Source organism: Tachysurus fulvidraco, chromosome 4 (genome assembly GCF_022655615.1).
Source record: "Tachysurus fulvidraco isolate hzauxx_2018 chromosome 4, HZAU_PFXX_2.0, whole genome shotgun sequence".
Taxonomy (NCBI): Eukaryota; Metazoa; Chordata; class Actinopteri; order Siluriformes; family Bagridae; genus Tachysurus; species Tachysurus fulvidraco.
Window position 1 is genome coordinate 24,290,630 of NC_062521.1, and position 15,770 is coordinate 24,306,399.

Here is a 15,770-nt window from a genome sequence, read left to right on the forward strand (position 1 = left end):
ATAGCGAGATATTAATCACGCAGTCATAGCCGCTGCGTGTGGATGGAGCGTTTCAGGAGTGTGTACGACTCGAATGTTTCAGCGGTTCGTAGACTATATAAAGGTCATTTCATGACAATGGGCCACAGTGAGATATACACTCTTCTAACTCTGTGTTTATGTATCCTTCTTCTGATGGTTGGATTGTTATTGCACACACACACACACACACACGTGCATTTCCTCAGCCTATAACAGCCAGCATGTCACGTTAGATATCGAGTGGGAAAATTGCTCTCGCACTGTGAGGAAGTGGCCCGAGTGTGTGTGTGATACAGACACACACCAGGCTAGCAAACCTCATCTGAATTCTGCCGGCGAAGTCAATCTCTCCAGGATTGAATAGCTGGAGACGCTGAGGCTCTTTCCAAGGAGAGGGAATCATGTGGGAAAACCTGCAGCGTGTCGAGAAATGTGTTCTGCCGTAGAGAGAAAATAGAGAATCTCTCACTTTTATAATTAAATATAGGTGTGAATTACGGAAAGGCTCTAGTTTATTAGTGTGTCGGTTTCTATAATTCAGAAGTTGCAATACATTAAGCGTTGCTTCTCATGCAAATGAGGCCTATCGAACAGTGTACAGCAATCCAGCAGATTCTCTTCTGTCATTATCTCTCATTATGAGGAAAACAAAAGGAAGTGCCTCGAATGAGCCATCTCATTTACTACAGGGAGAAGATATGTGGTGCTCGAAAGGCTTGAAGTGTGGAATGACCTTATAGGTTTATTAATGGTGCCGTGACCTTTAATACCTTATGTCGTTTCAATTTGGTTTAAATTTCATGGCTATGGATCGAGTTAATTTCCCATATCCAGCGCCAGCTCTCATATTGCAGGTGCTTGATTGAATTTTCTTTGCATTAATGACTCTTAGCTCCAGCTGCCTGCACTCGCAGTGTTTTTCCAGTGGTATTATTTGATGAATCTCAAACTTTGAGCATCATCTTTTTGGTTGTGTTTTGAAGATAAGGATCTCAGGAGGTGGTGTTTCCATTTTCTTTAAGCGTACGCAGCAGGTTGTTTTAAACTTTAATGCAGATGTTCTTGTACTATTTTTTGTCCAAAACGCCCTATTTTCTTTCTCCCCAATAATAAATTCAATGAATTGCTGTTAATAAGTGAATTGTCTGCAGAAGATATCTTTCCACATCTATTCATTTATTTTAACTTTGATCCATATAAAAATATTAAAAATATATATTTTAAAAATTGGTATACATGGGGGGGGGGGGGCACGGTGGCTTAGTGGTTAGCACATTTGCCTAACACCTCCAGGGTTGGGGGTTCGATGCCCATCTCCGCCTTGTGTGTGTGTGTAGTTTGCATGTTCTCCCCGTGCCTCGGGGGTTTCCTCCGGGTACTCCGGTTTCCTCCCCCGGTCCAAAGACATGCATGGTAGGTTGATTGGCATCTCTGGAAAATTGTCCATAGTGTGTGATTGTGTGAGTGAATGAGAGTGTGTGTGTGCCCTGTGATGGGTTGGCACTCCATCCAGGGTGTATCCTGCCTCGATGCCCGATGATGCCTGAGATAGGCACAGACTCCCCGTGACCCAAGAAGTTCGGATAAGTGGTAGTGAATGAATGAATGGTATACATCAAAAAAAAATTTGCTGCAAAAAAAAGTGCTTCAAACCTGAACGAAAGCTAAATTTATAAATATATTAGTTTGAGTGTCGAGTGCTTTTAAGGCGCTTTTTCCTTCTGTGATGTGTACACTTGACTGTTCGTGGAAGTTGCACAGCACATCAACAAACAATGTAAAATTGTACATCAAAGTAGGAAGTGTAATCAGTGTGTGATTGAGATATAAGGAGAATGCTATTATATAAAAAGCAGCAGTGTCTCACATCGCAGTGTGTCTGGCTTTCTCGGCACGCTTCAGACAGAAAAGATGTTCAGACACTGGGTAGTTGACTAGTGAAGTCTGAGGATATATGAAAGAACAGCCTGTAATCTGTCTGAAATCTAATCAGAAAAATCACAAAAGCTAATCAGAAGTTAGAGCGTACCCAGGAACAAAAGAAACTCGACTGATTGTGTATGATCTGAGTTCATGGAATTATCCATGTACAGTAGCAGCAGACCTTTATTCTATTTGAGTTAGTTCTTAAGATCAGCATTTAGAAGTCTTGCTCAAGGACCGACGTCTTTCTGGTAGTCTCTGGATTTGAACTTGTTGTCTTTTGGCATATGCTGATGCTGAATTGCTGCACAGATGCTGAATTGCTGTCCACTCCATCGTGGATGTTGTTATGATGACGTTCATCTTGTATGCAGTGACTTACAAGACTAATATTTCACTAGCACTTTGTCCTTCATGTTTCCTCTCAAATCGTGACCTGTTGTCTTGACACTTTTTCACTCAGCACTGTGATAAACAGGCGGGTTTTAAAAACGCAGGCAGCAGCACTTTTTAAAGGTGCGGTGGTGGTAGAAAACAAGGGAAAAACCCTACTGTGAAAGAATACTTCTCTGTTTGTTGAAGTGAATAATCCTTCTGTCCTGAATGGAAGATATTATCATTAAATCGGGAATAATTGTATCTTTTCTTAAATGAGCATTAAAAGGGTTTTAATAATACATAATCACTTAGCTTCAATTTACGTCATGAATTTGTCATGGCATTGTTTTGACAACTTTATGTTAAGTTACGGCATTTTATTTCTTCCAGAGTTACATTCTTTTTTTTTTTTTTTTTTTTTGTTTTTTTTTTTTTTAGAGATCTTGCATTGAAGACAGGAGACTCGAATGTCTCTGTAATGTCTTCTTCAGCACAGAGCAAAGACTTTCAATGAAGTAAAGGTCAGGTATCTCTGGTGGCAAATTCATGTGTGAAAATGATTCCTCATGCTTCCTGAAACACTCTTTGATCATTTGAGTCTGATTAATCATGGCATTGTTATCGTTGAATATTCCTGTGCTGTCAGGGAATTAAATACTTTGATGGAATAATCTGGTCATTCAGAATGTTCTGATACTCAGCTGACTTCATTTTATTACCACTTAATATTGCTAAGCCTGGTTCTGACCGATTGGAGCAACCCCAGATCATAACACTGTACCTTCTTATGTGTTCCTACCACTGGTTGCCATAGTAATGATGTGTGTAAATCAGCGGGTGGTGCCAGGAGATTTGATGTTTGTGTATACATTTTTGTATATTCGTTCCATATTTGCATGAAATTCAACTCAACTTCTACATCTAGTCGCCAACGCTCGCTGACTCTCATGTCCCCAGAAGTCACCACCTCTGGCTGTATGTGTAGACATTGCATTGGTTCGAGTCTGATGTGCCCATCACTTTTGTAATTTTTACCCCATCAGACCACATTACTCCACAGTCCAATGTTCCTTAGGAGTCATTTGAAGTCATTTATTCCTGATTAGCCTCAATAATAATGTATGGCTTTCTTCTAGCCACACAGAGGTTTCGTCCCAAGCTTGTAATTTCTCACCATATTGTGCATGTGGAAGTGCTTTCAATTTCACTGTTGACATCACAATGTGATGTCACCAAGCATTTAAAAAAAAACTCTGACAATATTTCTTCCACCAAATTGACAGTTCACCACTCGCCTTCCAGGTGGTAATAACACATTAGCAGTACTTAACCCGATTTCAGTGATTTCAGCAGTCTCCATGGTTGTTTTGATGCAGTCCAATTTGTGCCTTATGAAACACAGTAACAGTATTTTCCATGAACCACAGATGTGTCTTCCAACATGGTTGTTTGAGAAAGGAGAAGCTGCCCACTGTTCCAGTTAGGGTTTAAAGAATTGTTGTCAACTGAAACATAATCACTGCAATAATAATCCAGTCATTGTCTCATAAGTACTTGCATATGTAAATCCAAACAGAGATGCTCTCTTGACAGGCTTGATGTTTATTTTGCATTATATCAAGTTGAGTGATATATTTTTTCCCCTAACTGTATCATTAGGTATTACAAGCCATTAGCACATTGCTACAATGTGCACTCAAATTCTCAATAAACAGCCTTTAGTTAAATGACTGTATTACCAGTAATGCACCAATGCACACTATGTCCCTGTACCAAAATGCACAGGCTTGGTGAGGTTAACAATTTTCTATGACTTCAGTTTCCTATTTTTATTTCTATTATAATTTGTCATGTTCACAGTGTTTTCTGAAACAGGTCAGCTGTCTTCATAACTGCTGCCCTACGTAGTGCTCTACTGTATATAGGACATGCTTTATAGTAAAGAGTGAAAGAGTGAGTCACGGAGTGATTTTAGACATAGAAAATGTTTCCTTCACGTTATTGAGGCAGAGAGGCCACACCTCCTTCACTGTCACTGAGGATCTAGGGTCACACCTCCTACACTGTCAATGAGGAACAAAGGCCACACCTTCTTTACTGTCACTGAGGAACAAAGGCCACACCTTCTTCACTGTCACTGAGGAACAAAGGCCACACCTTCTTTACTGTCACTGAGGATTTAGGGTCACACCTCCTTCACTGTCACTGAGGAACAAAGGCCACACCTTCTTCACTGTCACTGAGGAACAAAGGCCACACCTTCTTCACTGTCACTGAGGATTTAGGGTCACACCTCCTTCACTGTCACTGAGGATTTAGGGTCAAACCTCCTTCACTGTCAATGAGGATCTACGGTCACACCTCCTTCACTGTCACTGAGGATTTAGGGTCACATCTCCTTCACTGTCACTGAGGATTTAGGGTCACATCTCCTTCACTGTCAATGAGGATCGAGGGTCACACCTCCTTTCACTGTCACTGAGGATCTAGGGTCACACCTCCTTCACTGTCAATGAGGATCTAGGGTCACACCTCCTTCACTGTCACTGAGGATCTAGGGTCACATCTCCTTCACTGTCACTGAGGATTTAGGATATATATATAAAATAGATGATGTAAGTCGCTCTGGATAAGCACGTCTGCCAAATGTTGGAAATGTAAATGTAGTTATGAAGGCTCTAGAGACCTGCATCGTTTTAATATTCCCGACTCATAACATGCCTGATACAGTTCATGAGTGAATTATCAAATCCAATACAAGTTGAGTCAGATGAATTAGAAGTGGAAGAACCCGAAATGAACCTTAGGACTGCAGAGCTCAGAAGCCCTGATCTAGTGGATCAGACTCAGTAAAGTGCATGTCAATCAGTCATCTTTTTCAGCCCTTGTATAGTACTGAGATGCAGATATTCATATTTTTCTATTAAAAGAAAAGAACCTTAAAACCTTTTCTTCATTCTCTGTCAGTACACCGAGCATCTGAACTTTCACTCACCCGGTGGACGTTATTAGATCATGCAGATGTTTGGCCTCATTAAATGGGAAAAAAATTGACATGCCTGAAGCCACTAAGTTTCTCTTGCTTTGCAGGTCTATATTTGAAAAGGTGTGCACGTGTATGTGGTTTTAAATGTGTGTGTATACACAAAAGAAGCTTCTGGCATCCTAACATATCTCGTCTCAGCTTGTAAGAAACACCTCAAGCCTTGGATCATGGTTTGAGGAGGTTCCCCTAAATACTAAGGATGCGTGCTGAGGAAAGAAGCCAACTACACTCTTAGAAAGAAGGGTTTATTGAATATGTAAAGGTTCTTATCTTCCTAAAAAATTTAGTTTATTTATTTATTTATGTATTCATTCATTCATTCATTCATTCATTCATTTATTTATTACTTTAAGGTTTAATAAGATCCTAATTTGTGATATTTTTGTCTATCCTTATTATGAGTTTACAACTACTAAATTCCTCATTCACTTTAGTGGTGAGTTGTTGTTTTTTTTAATTTATTTTCATAGTAGCAGCTCTTACAGTAGTACAACCTGATATTCAATTCACACCTTTAAATGAAACCAATATGTGGTAATATGTTAGCATTTATATTGTGACCTCTTAGACAGGGACACACCACATTGTTTAATAATAAACAGAACATAAAATGTATTTTTATTATGGTATATTTTATAGAGAAATTCAAATGTTTACTGGTCACTGGACAAAGGGAAATACTTTTTTTTTATCAACTGTATATTTCTCAAATCAAATGGAATCACGAGTGACATTTTTTTTTGGGGGAAAAAAAAATCAATTACACATATCAAAGCTCTTAATGTGATGTGAACTGTCCTAAAAGAACACATACAGTAGTTTTGCTTCAACCAGTTTTGAAAACCTTGACCTAACGCATATGTGTTTTGAGAGATGCTTCTGGTATAGCTGTCAATATAGTTTGCTTAGTATGTACCCAGAGGACATTTTTATTAACAGCATCTATTTTGAATGTATCCCATATAAAATCACTTAACAGGTATGTAATGACTGACTGTCACCCATCTGCTGCTACTGTATACACGATTACACAGCCCCTTTCTACCCTGTCCAGAATGGCAAAGTGACCATTTTTGACCACATATTGTTTAAGGAATGCACAACAATAGAAGAGTTTTTTGTTGTTTTTAATTGTGTAATCAGTATCGAGTCCAGTGGCGCATAATGGGTCTTTAAAAAATGTATTAGACATAAATCAATTAAACACCATGGTGCTTTCAGTAAGTAATACAAATTAGCTCATTTGTTTCTAGGAATTATAAAAAATAAATAAATAAAAAAATAAAAAAAAAAACAGGCAGACAACAGGCCACACCTCATAACACTAAATGCTACCAAGACCCCATCATATAAGAGACATAATAATAATAATAATAATAATAATAATAATAATAATAATAATAATAATAATAATAATAATAATAATAATAATAATAATAATGTTATCATCATCATCATCATCATCATCATCATCATCATTATTATTATTATTATTATTATTATTATTATTATATTACATAATATTATAATAACAATATTAATAGTTATCATTATTATATGACAAATAATGTTTATTATAATAAATAAACAAAATTGATTTGTATGACAAATTACCCAAAGTCTAAATTATTCACAAACATGTAGAAGTATTTTCTGCATATAAAAAACAGCTCTCCGTCGGCATCACGAGTCAGTTTACTGATTCGATTCTTTTGAACAAGTGAGTCAACAATAAAAGTTCTGATTTGTTTGGCTCGCTACGCTGAGACACTGAGTAGAGTACAGTTTCTGAGGGTTTGCCTTTAGGATATAACATGGATATAGTATTTAATATGGATAACTAAGTAAATAATAATAATAATAATAAAGTGTATGTATGTGTGAATGGATAAAGTATTATTATTATTATTATTATTATTATTATTATTATTATTATTGTTGTTGTTGTTGTTGTTGTTGTTGCTATTAATAATAATAACAATAATAACAACCATAATAAAATACAATAATAATAATAATAATAATAATAATAATAATAATAATAATAATAATAATTCTTCTTCTTCTTCTTCTTCTTCTTCTTCTTCTTCTTATTATTATTATTATTATTATTATTAGTAGTAGTAGTAGTAGTAGTAGCAGTTGTAGCAGTATTAGTATTATTATTAATAATAATAATAATACTAATAGTAGGCAATACCTCAAATTACCTTGACAAGTCAAGTAAGGCAGGTTAAAAATGGACGACTGTTTTATTATTTTATTATTATAAGAATCTTAGACAGTAAAACACATTAAAGTGGTTAATGTGTAAATTGTGCCTGTTAAATTTAAAAAATACAAAACAAATTTCTGATCCTTTCGCCTTAGGAATCGATTCACCTGATTGATTTCCCTAAGGGAGTCGTTCAAAAGGAGTCGGCTCCTTGATGAATCCTTCATCAGTTTTGTGCGCACCAGCAGAGTGCACTTGGCTTCACGCGGTATATAGGCAGGACTCTCAGCACCACACCAGTGCAGTTCACACACACACACACATACTGCATGAACTGGTAGCAGAAACAGCACCGTGCTCTTTTCATGCCGGACCTTCTGTGAACTTCTCGATCTGTCTCTGAAACGTTATTTTTACAGCCTGCTGAAATCCCGGAGCGGGTACGAAATTACCGAAGTGTAGGATTTCTGTGTGAACGCACGCGGAGATGTTGAGAAAGTTGATCGTGTTGTGGATTTTCCTGATCGGTGTGAGTGCAGAATTTGATGGGAGGTAAGCCTATACATGCATGAGCAGGTTTGCATATTGTGAATGATTTTCTTTGCAGAAATTATGCAAATGTATGTAGAGTTTGTTTCTTTGGGTTTTTGTCCCGATAAAACGCATTAATATTTTTTAGGGTAGTGCATCATGTATCTATTTATTTAACAGAGCAAAGGATAAATATCAATACATGCAACACACCTGATATGTATATTTATGCAAAATACCCGACAATTGAATTTCCTATATTCTTGAAATGCATAACATATAATACCTTTTTGTTTGTTTGTTTGTTTGTTTACTGTAAACTTACTATTGCACAGAGGAAAGGACATGGCAGGAGGAATGATTGAAGTGTAAGTGTGTATTAGTGTTTCCTCTGGACTGAGAGAACAGACTGAGAGCGCGCGCCGGGATGCCGGCTTTTGGCTTCATGTTCTAACATGAAATGCTGAACTATGTGAAGAAGAGCGCTGCAAAAACTCACACTCACACTCACACCCTCCAGACAGCACCCTGAGCTTCACATGCACCTAACCCTGATCTCAGATTTTTTTTTTCAGGTCAAATTCTTGCTCTGCAATAACGCGCAGAGGCTTTAGGTTGAAACGAAATTAATGCGCCCTATTTATGGATAACAACTTCGCTTTCGGCACCAGTGACAGCTACATTTACCCGAAGGGGGCTATTTTAAAAGTATGTTTCAAGCCCTTGCATCATGCTCCCTTATTAATATACCTAAGCTTAACTTTCCCTGGCATGTGGTGCTGTAGTCTCCACTTACAGCTATGTTTCCTGTGCGTCCTGCTCCTGGAGTTCCCCTGCGCTATCACACCTGACCCAATTCATCAGGTCATTAACAAGTTCAGTTGGGTGTGTTAAGGCAAGGAAACACTAAAATTGATATTCCTAGGGCAAGACTGGCAATCACTGGCTTGTCAGCTACAGTAAGTGCTATTGGAGCATTCATCATGCCCTGAGGTTTTACGTTAGCAGAATGGAGGAATGTCTGAATACACTGCTCTCCAACTTTGCTGTAAAATAAAACTTCATTTACTTTGGGCTCTGCGCAACTAAAAATAGGGCAATCTTTTAAAATGGAGTCATTATCTTCTCAGTTGTAGTCTTTTTTCTTCTTCTTTACCTCTGTTTATTTGTCACTGTTCCACTCGCAGAGAGAGAGACCTTGTGAGCGATGCAGGTTTTGCTGGAATATTTCTAAGTTCACCACAGAAATGTTGGATTTTAAAACAAGCACAAGCTCTGTAGGATCTGCAATCGATTCCTTTGTCCACACAACTATACATTTGCTTTCAGTGCTCGCCAGACATTAATGTGACCTGATTTGAAAAGGAAAATAGTGGGCTGGGGATTGATGATGGCACTCCACACAGACTGAAAGAATGGAAGCTCTTAAAACAATGTTCAAGGTAGCCACTTTCGGTGTCCTCAATCATCTAGAAGAATCTTTCACCTGAGTTCCTGTTAGAGAAAGTTCCAAGTCTTGAAGAAACACTTTGGGAAGCTGTGTAAGTACCCTCATCCAAAATCCCTAGGAGAACCATTGAAGTGTGGACAGGTTATGAAACTTAAATCTCAAACTTAAGTCTTGACTTATTTTCAGCATCTAGGTCAATGTGCATTCATACAAAATATGGAAGCCTCAAGGGTTCTTCTGTTGTTCTGTTAAAGGTCCAACTGAGTGTTTTCTTATTAAAAGGTGTTCTAAAATAAAAGCCTTTACACCAAAATCCTTGATGAACCACTTTATTATTCAAAGAAACCTTAAAATGGGTTTATTTCAGGGCTCATTTGATAATAATGTATGTTCTTACTTTAGGAAAATACTACCTGGAACTACCTGGAGCCCTAAATTTTAACCATTAAGAAAGAAAGGGTTAATTATTTAGGATACATTTGGTAAACTGTTCCAAACTGTTTTGAAGGCACTTGAAGAATCATGTTTTCCATTAAATAATCTATACTACCATTAAATAATCTATTTAGCTTAAGTTTATTTGTACTGTAGCTGATCCATATTTTTACCATTTTTTTTTTGTTTGATTGTATGAATGAAAGGGTTACTTTATGTTTAGCATTTTTATATTTCAAGGAAACACACTAGTGTGTTTTTCCCCACACTTGAAGCCAGTGGAGTATTACAAATGTACACTAAAAAATGTAAATTTGTGTATTTAACAGTTTTCCCCACATCCTTCTATGCAATCAGTTTTGCTTGCACTGCCAAGTTATCGATTGCTATTAGAGTTTAGCCTTCCATCTAAATGTTGTGTTTGTACTACATTCAGCTCAAAGGTTCAATTCGTGAAAAATCCCAGTGTGTCTCATATTGGACATCAGAGCATTTCTTTAGAGTTGGCTGACCAGCACATAATCAGCGTACATTAACCCTCCAGCATGCTTCATTAATGCCAGCCGTGAAGGACGGAGCATGTCAACAAAGTCATTATTTGCCAATTGCTACTGCTTATAAACCTACTTCACTTGCCTCAATCTAAATTCATTGACAGAACATTCTCAAAGAAAGGACTATGAGAGACCCATTCATTATTTCCTGTCCTTTGGCAGGGCTATTTAAAAGTCGTGTCTAATGGGTTGTTCCTACCTAAACTGCATACAGGCATTTTGTACCACAATGACAGATTTAATCAATAGAAAAACTCATTATAGCAGTTTGCTCAGAATAGTAGTGTTGGTATTTGGATTTTCTTTTAAGTTCAAGGTCAGATACTGTAGGTTACTGCATCAGCTACAGTATATATGATTGAAATGACAATAAAAGCCTCTTGACTCGCTCTCACTCTATAGTGCAATTATCAGAATTAAACAACACAAAAGTATGTCTATGTTTTTATATCACTAAAAAGGATAGTTGACAAAAATGTATCTAGATAAAATATACATGTTTAATGAACAATTCGCTCACCTGTTTGATTATTGGTGCCAAATATACCACACTGAAAAATGCCTTCAATGTTGTTTAGTCTGTGCTTAACTCAGTTATTCTGGGAAGCATAGAATTCAGCTGGAACAATTAAGTTTCTGTATCAGAGTTTGAGTTCAAAGTTTGTCTGAGATCCACCTGAGCTTTGGGACTTGGCCCTTCACTCATTCTCGTATGTGTGGATTAATTCTAATTAAATCAGTCCAGACTCAAGCTGGCATAAAAATAATTCAAGTTGTTGAGGTGCTATATTAACACTGAAAATCCTGGCACATCCAGACAACCAGTTGAGCTTTTCCACTTGGCTCCTAACTCGTACCCATATGCTTAGATTGGATTGGATTGGATGGGATTTTAAAAGCATTCAACCCCTGACTGTCTGCTAGTTAAGGGAAAAAAACACCAATCCCAAAACCATTGCAGCAGACGTTTGGGTTAAAATCTTGGCACTTCCAGAGAAACAGTTGGGCCTAGGCCTTTAACTCACAGCTATAAGCTTGGATTGTATTCTGCATCACTATGTTGCTCTGTATGAAAATGTCTGCCATCAATTGTTTTTTTTAAATATCTCAGTGTTGTAGATTATTATGTCCCAAGATCCCAATTAATACCTGACTGTGTTTTATAACCGACTGTGTGATAACATTGCACATGATGCATCCTAAATCGGCCGATATCTAAAGTATAATGCTAAAGAATTATTTTACATTTTTGCAAAAGCCTAACATCAACCTAATAACTACTCGCTGAATCTCTACTGTTGCGTGATGCCACACCACATCCAGCCCTGCATCCACGTTTAACTCTGTAGAATGAGCTGCAATAACAGTTACTAGTATTCTGGCCTCAAAGAATTTCCAATATTAGATCCAGGTTGCACAATATCGCTAACCCCTGTTCCATTTGCTGCTGCACTTCCTGCCTCATTAAGCTCATCATTAGTCCTGTGAGATGGCTTCCATACTATTTTTTTCTTCTGAACCACTGGGTACAATTTATCTCCTTCTTTTGTCAGTTGCTCACTAATTATCTGTGCACACATGCATTTTATCTGCATATATCCGCTCAGCAGCTGAGAGACCAATGACCAGCCGCACTAATATGCTTGGTCATTACACACAGATTGCTGGAATTTTATATTCACCCTTTTCATTATGAGCGATTAGCCTTCATTAGCTTGCCGGAGCGAGACGTGAGGATGTGCTCTCAGAAAAAACTGGTGTTTCAGTGCACACACAGTGTGTATGTGTGTGGGATGTGACTGTCAAGTGTGTGTGTTGATGACCCGTGTCTGATTGTAGGCCAGTCAGGGGAGGTGTCTCAGGAATGTGAAGAATATTAAAGGCACTTTTTTCTTCTTCTCAAACAATGCCATGCATCATTACATCAGTATTCATGAGATGAGTGTACATGCTAAATGACGGTGTGACGCTCAATATGAATTTCATATGGGACTGTAAAAGTGTAAAAATGGCTTCAGGCCTTTGTGTTAGACTAGAGCACAAATTTCATGAATTTTTCATGACTCTTGTTCCACCCTCAATTGCACTGGAGCACAAATTACAGCCTTCTACCAACAATTTTGATCTTGGCCTCTACATATAAACCGTAAGGCGAGGATTTTAAGAGAAATTACTCCACCCACGAGATGGATGTAAGTGGCAAAGTCAGAGAGAGTAAGCCGTTGAGAGTGTGTGGTTGACAGGGTGAAGCCAGGCATTCGAATAGGTGGCAAAGATTAGTTGTGACAGTTATTTTACACCAAGCTAAGCATGGATCCTGGCGCCAGGCATCTCCTCCTCTCTTTTTCTCACCCCCCCGTATCTCACGCTTTCTCTCACTCTGGCATGTCATTGGATGTGGTCCAGGGTTCACAAACTGCAGGTTGGCACGCGATGATTCGTGTGCCTTCTTTTCTGGCACCAGGGAGGTGATCTCAGGCATCCTCCCATAGCCCACACATGTCAGAAACCTTTATAGGGTTGACATTCTGTTCATATCTATCTTTATTCTTCTTCTGGTCCTATTTTCTTCTATGTCACTTTGTTCTCGTTTTATGCTATTCTTTCTCTATACATACTAACTGGCCTGTCACCCAATTTAAACAAGTTTCCCACCAACAAGGTGCCAGGGCTTTTTCTGGAGCTTGTGCCTTATCTCAAATGCTTTGTTTGTAACTTCTGGGCTGGAACTATGAATCAGTGATCTAGACCCTTGAATGTGTGTGTGTGTGTGTGGGGGGGGGTGTGTGTTTGCAATCACCATGGCATAACTCAGGAAATCTTTGGAAGATTGTTGTTGTGAAATTTGGCAAATTGTGAGCATAGTACTGTAAGGTGCTCTCTATGCAACTGATGGATTTGCAGTATGCTGGGGAAAAGGAAGTGCATCATGGGAACTTTACTTTTCTACACCATTAAACGGTTTGGCTAATTCCTCTGGAGTGACACTTGTATTCTATGATTCTATGAATAACCCTCCAACAGAATGATTTCCTGTCAGATAAGCCTTTAATTAAGAAGCTTAAAACCCATAAGTACCTAAAGAATCCTTGAGGAACCTTTAGGAACCCAATTTTTTTTAAATGGTAGGATTATCACAATTGTTATCTCTCTTTTTGTTCTCTTTTTCCATTTGGGTTTTTATACTCATTTTCTCTACTTCTACATACATTACACATGCCAGATGGGCCTCCATGAGACTCCACACATTGTCCACCTCTCATTTAGCACTTTTTCCCAACAAAATGCCAGTGCTGGTAATTTTAGATTCTGTGAATTTATCAAAAAAAAAAAAAAAAAACACATCCAAAAAGCTGACAGGAATTTTTTTCTTTAAAGTACTTTTAAAGTACACAGCTAGATAACTTTATTTTTTTTTATGCTGCAGCGCCCAGGGAGCAGTTGGGGGTTCGGTGCCTTGCTCAAGGGCACCTCAGTCGTGGCCGGCCTGAGACTCGAACCACCAACCTTAGGATTACGAGTCAGACTCTCTAACCATTAGACCACGACTTGCCCCAATGAAGGCAAAATAAATAGATAGAGATGCTTTTAGACCATCTTGTTTGTTTTTTTTTATTGTATGTTACGTATTATACTCACATTAAAAAGTAAAAAATATTAAAAAATTTTCTTGACTTTCCTGAACTTCAGCGCTAGCTCCTTCACTGTCTCTTTTTCGTATTTGCTTGTTTCTTTTACTTTTCTCTTTCCCTATAGCTCACATGGGCTGTACATTCTCTCAATCCTTTGTTCATCTTTCTCTCTGATTATGTCTCTTTGTCTCTGTTTTGCTGCTATATCTATATTTGTTGATCTTGCTTGTCTGCTTGCCCCTTGTTCATAGCTCATCTTGCCATTTGCCTCTCTCTCTCTCTCTCTCTCTCTCTCTCTCTCTCTCTCTCTCTCTCTCTCTCTCTCTCTCTCTCTCCCCCTCTCCCTCACTCTTTCTCACTCTTTGTTTTATGAGGTATTTGTAAACCATGTAAGCAAATGATCCATCAGTTGCTGCTAGGCACGTTGCCACATTACTGCAGAAACCTTATTGGGTTTGCGACCATTGTTAAAATGCCTATCTGGAGATCGGCCATGTTAATTATCAGCGCTTGCAAAAAAGCAATCTGGTGTTCATCTCTCTCTGTCTCCGCATGTGCCATTGTTTGAGCTGATTAGCTTTATTATATAAATTAGCATAATCAGGGATGATCAGATTTAGTATCGTGGCTAATAGTTTAGTAATCATTTAGCAGTCAGTATTTAGGTACATGTTTTGATTGGAATGGATGATCAGATGCTTGAGAGCTGTGTGAATACGGATACAGTGAAGGCAGAAAGTGTCCATCCTGCTGTGTGTGTCTGAGGCTAGAAACAAGAGATTAAATAATGACGGTGTCAGAGTAAAGCCAGACGCTGACGCTTAGCATGCTTGGTGTGACTTCAGAGTCTTTGTGAAGAGTCATGTCCCTGTCTCTGTGCCAGACAGCACACAAACATTTTTTTTCCCAGGCCTGCCGTTGCTGCTTTCCATCAAACCTTCTCTCTCGGTGATTGGCAGCACGGGCAGCCAGAGGCATTAGCATTTTCCCTGGCTGGCAGTAGAAGCTAATCGAAGGGGATTGAGGTGAGTGTGGATGGAATTAACAATGCCATGCTCTTATCACAGGTCCTCCAATCCCACCACACCTGCTATATCCTGCATCCCTATTTTCTTCCTTTCCTTTCTCAAAATGGCTACTTCTCCAGGAATATTGCTTTAAAGTGTATTTTTAACCTCACATTTTGGCACGTGATCCATCTAGGTCATGCAATGACCAAATATTGGAATCTGCTCTTCATTTTCCAAGACCTTAAATGGTTCTTTCTTCTAGTTTTAAATAAAAAAGGTATTCTAATCCTACTTGGGACTGCCAACAAACTAGGCCTACTTGCAAGAACACTTCATCCTAGGCTGAAGACATCTTCTCCATTTCACTGAGAAATGACTTATGGTGGATTAAACGCAAAGCCCCCCACAGAAACATCTCATTACTTTAGGTCATTTTGTATTTCATTTCAATATCGCTTATTATTATCATTTCCTGCACCGTTGCTAGTAGATGCTTGGGTGTCTGTAGGGAGAGCAGATATAGCTCGTCTTGCCTCCAATGCTGAACGACGGGGTGATAATTCACACTGGTGTTA

The 15,770-nt window shown here is 38.4% G+C and overlaps 1 protein-coding gene across 7 annotated transcripts in view; it reads left to right on the plus strand.

Annotated features, from left to right (window-relative positions):
• Positions 1-7,830: 7,830 nt before the first annotated feature.
• Positions 7,831-15,770, plus strand: part of npnta (nephronectin a) — a 60,159-nt gene continuing 52,219 nt past the window's right edge. For 5 of the 7 annotated variants that reach the window (XM_027146036.2, XM_027146041.2, XM_027146040.2 and 2 more), the window contains exon 1: positions 7,831-8,135. In XM_027146036.2, coding sequence (XP_027001837.1) covers positions 8,071-8,135 — 65 coding nt within the window. In that variant the 5' untranslated portion in view covers positions 7,831-8,070. The remainder of the gene's footprint in view (positions 8,136-15,770) is intronic. The other 2 variants (XM_027146042.2, XM_027146044.2) reach the window with 1 other exon arrangement.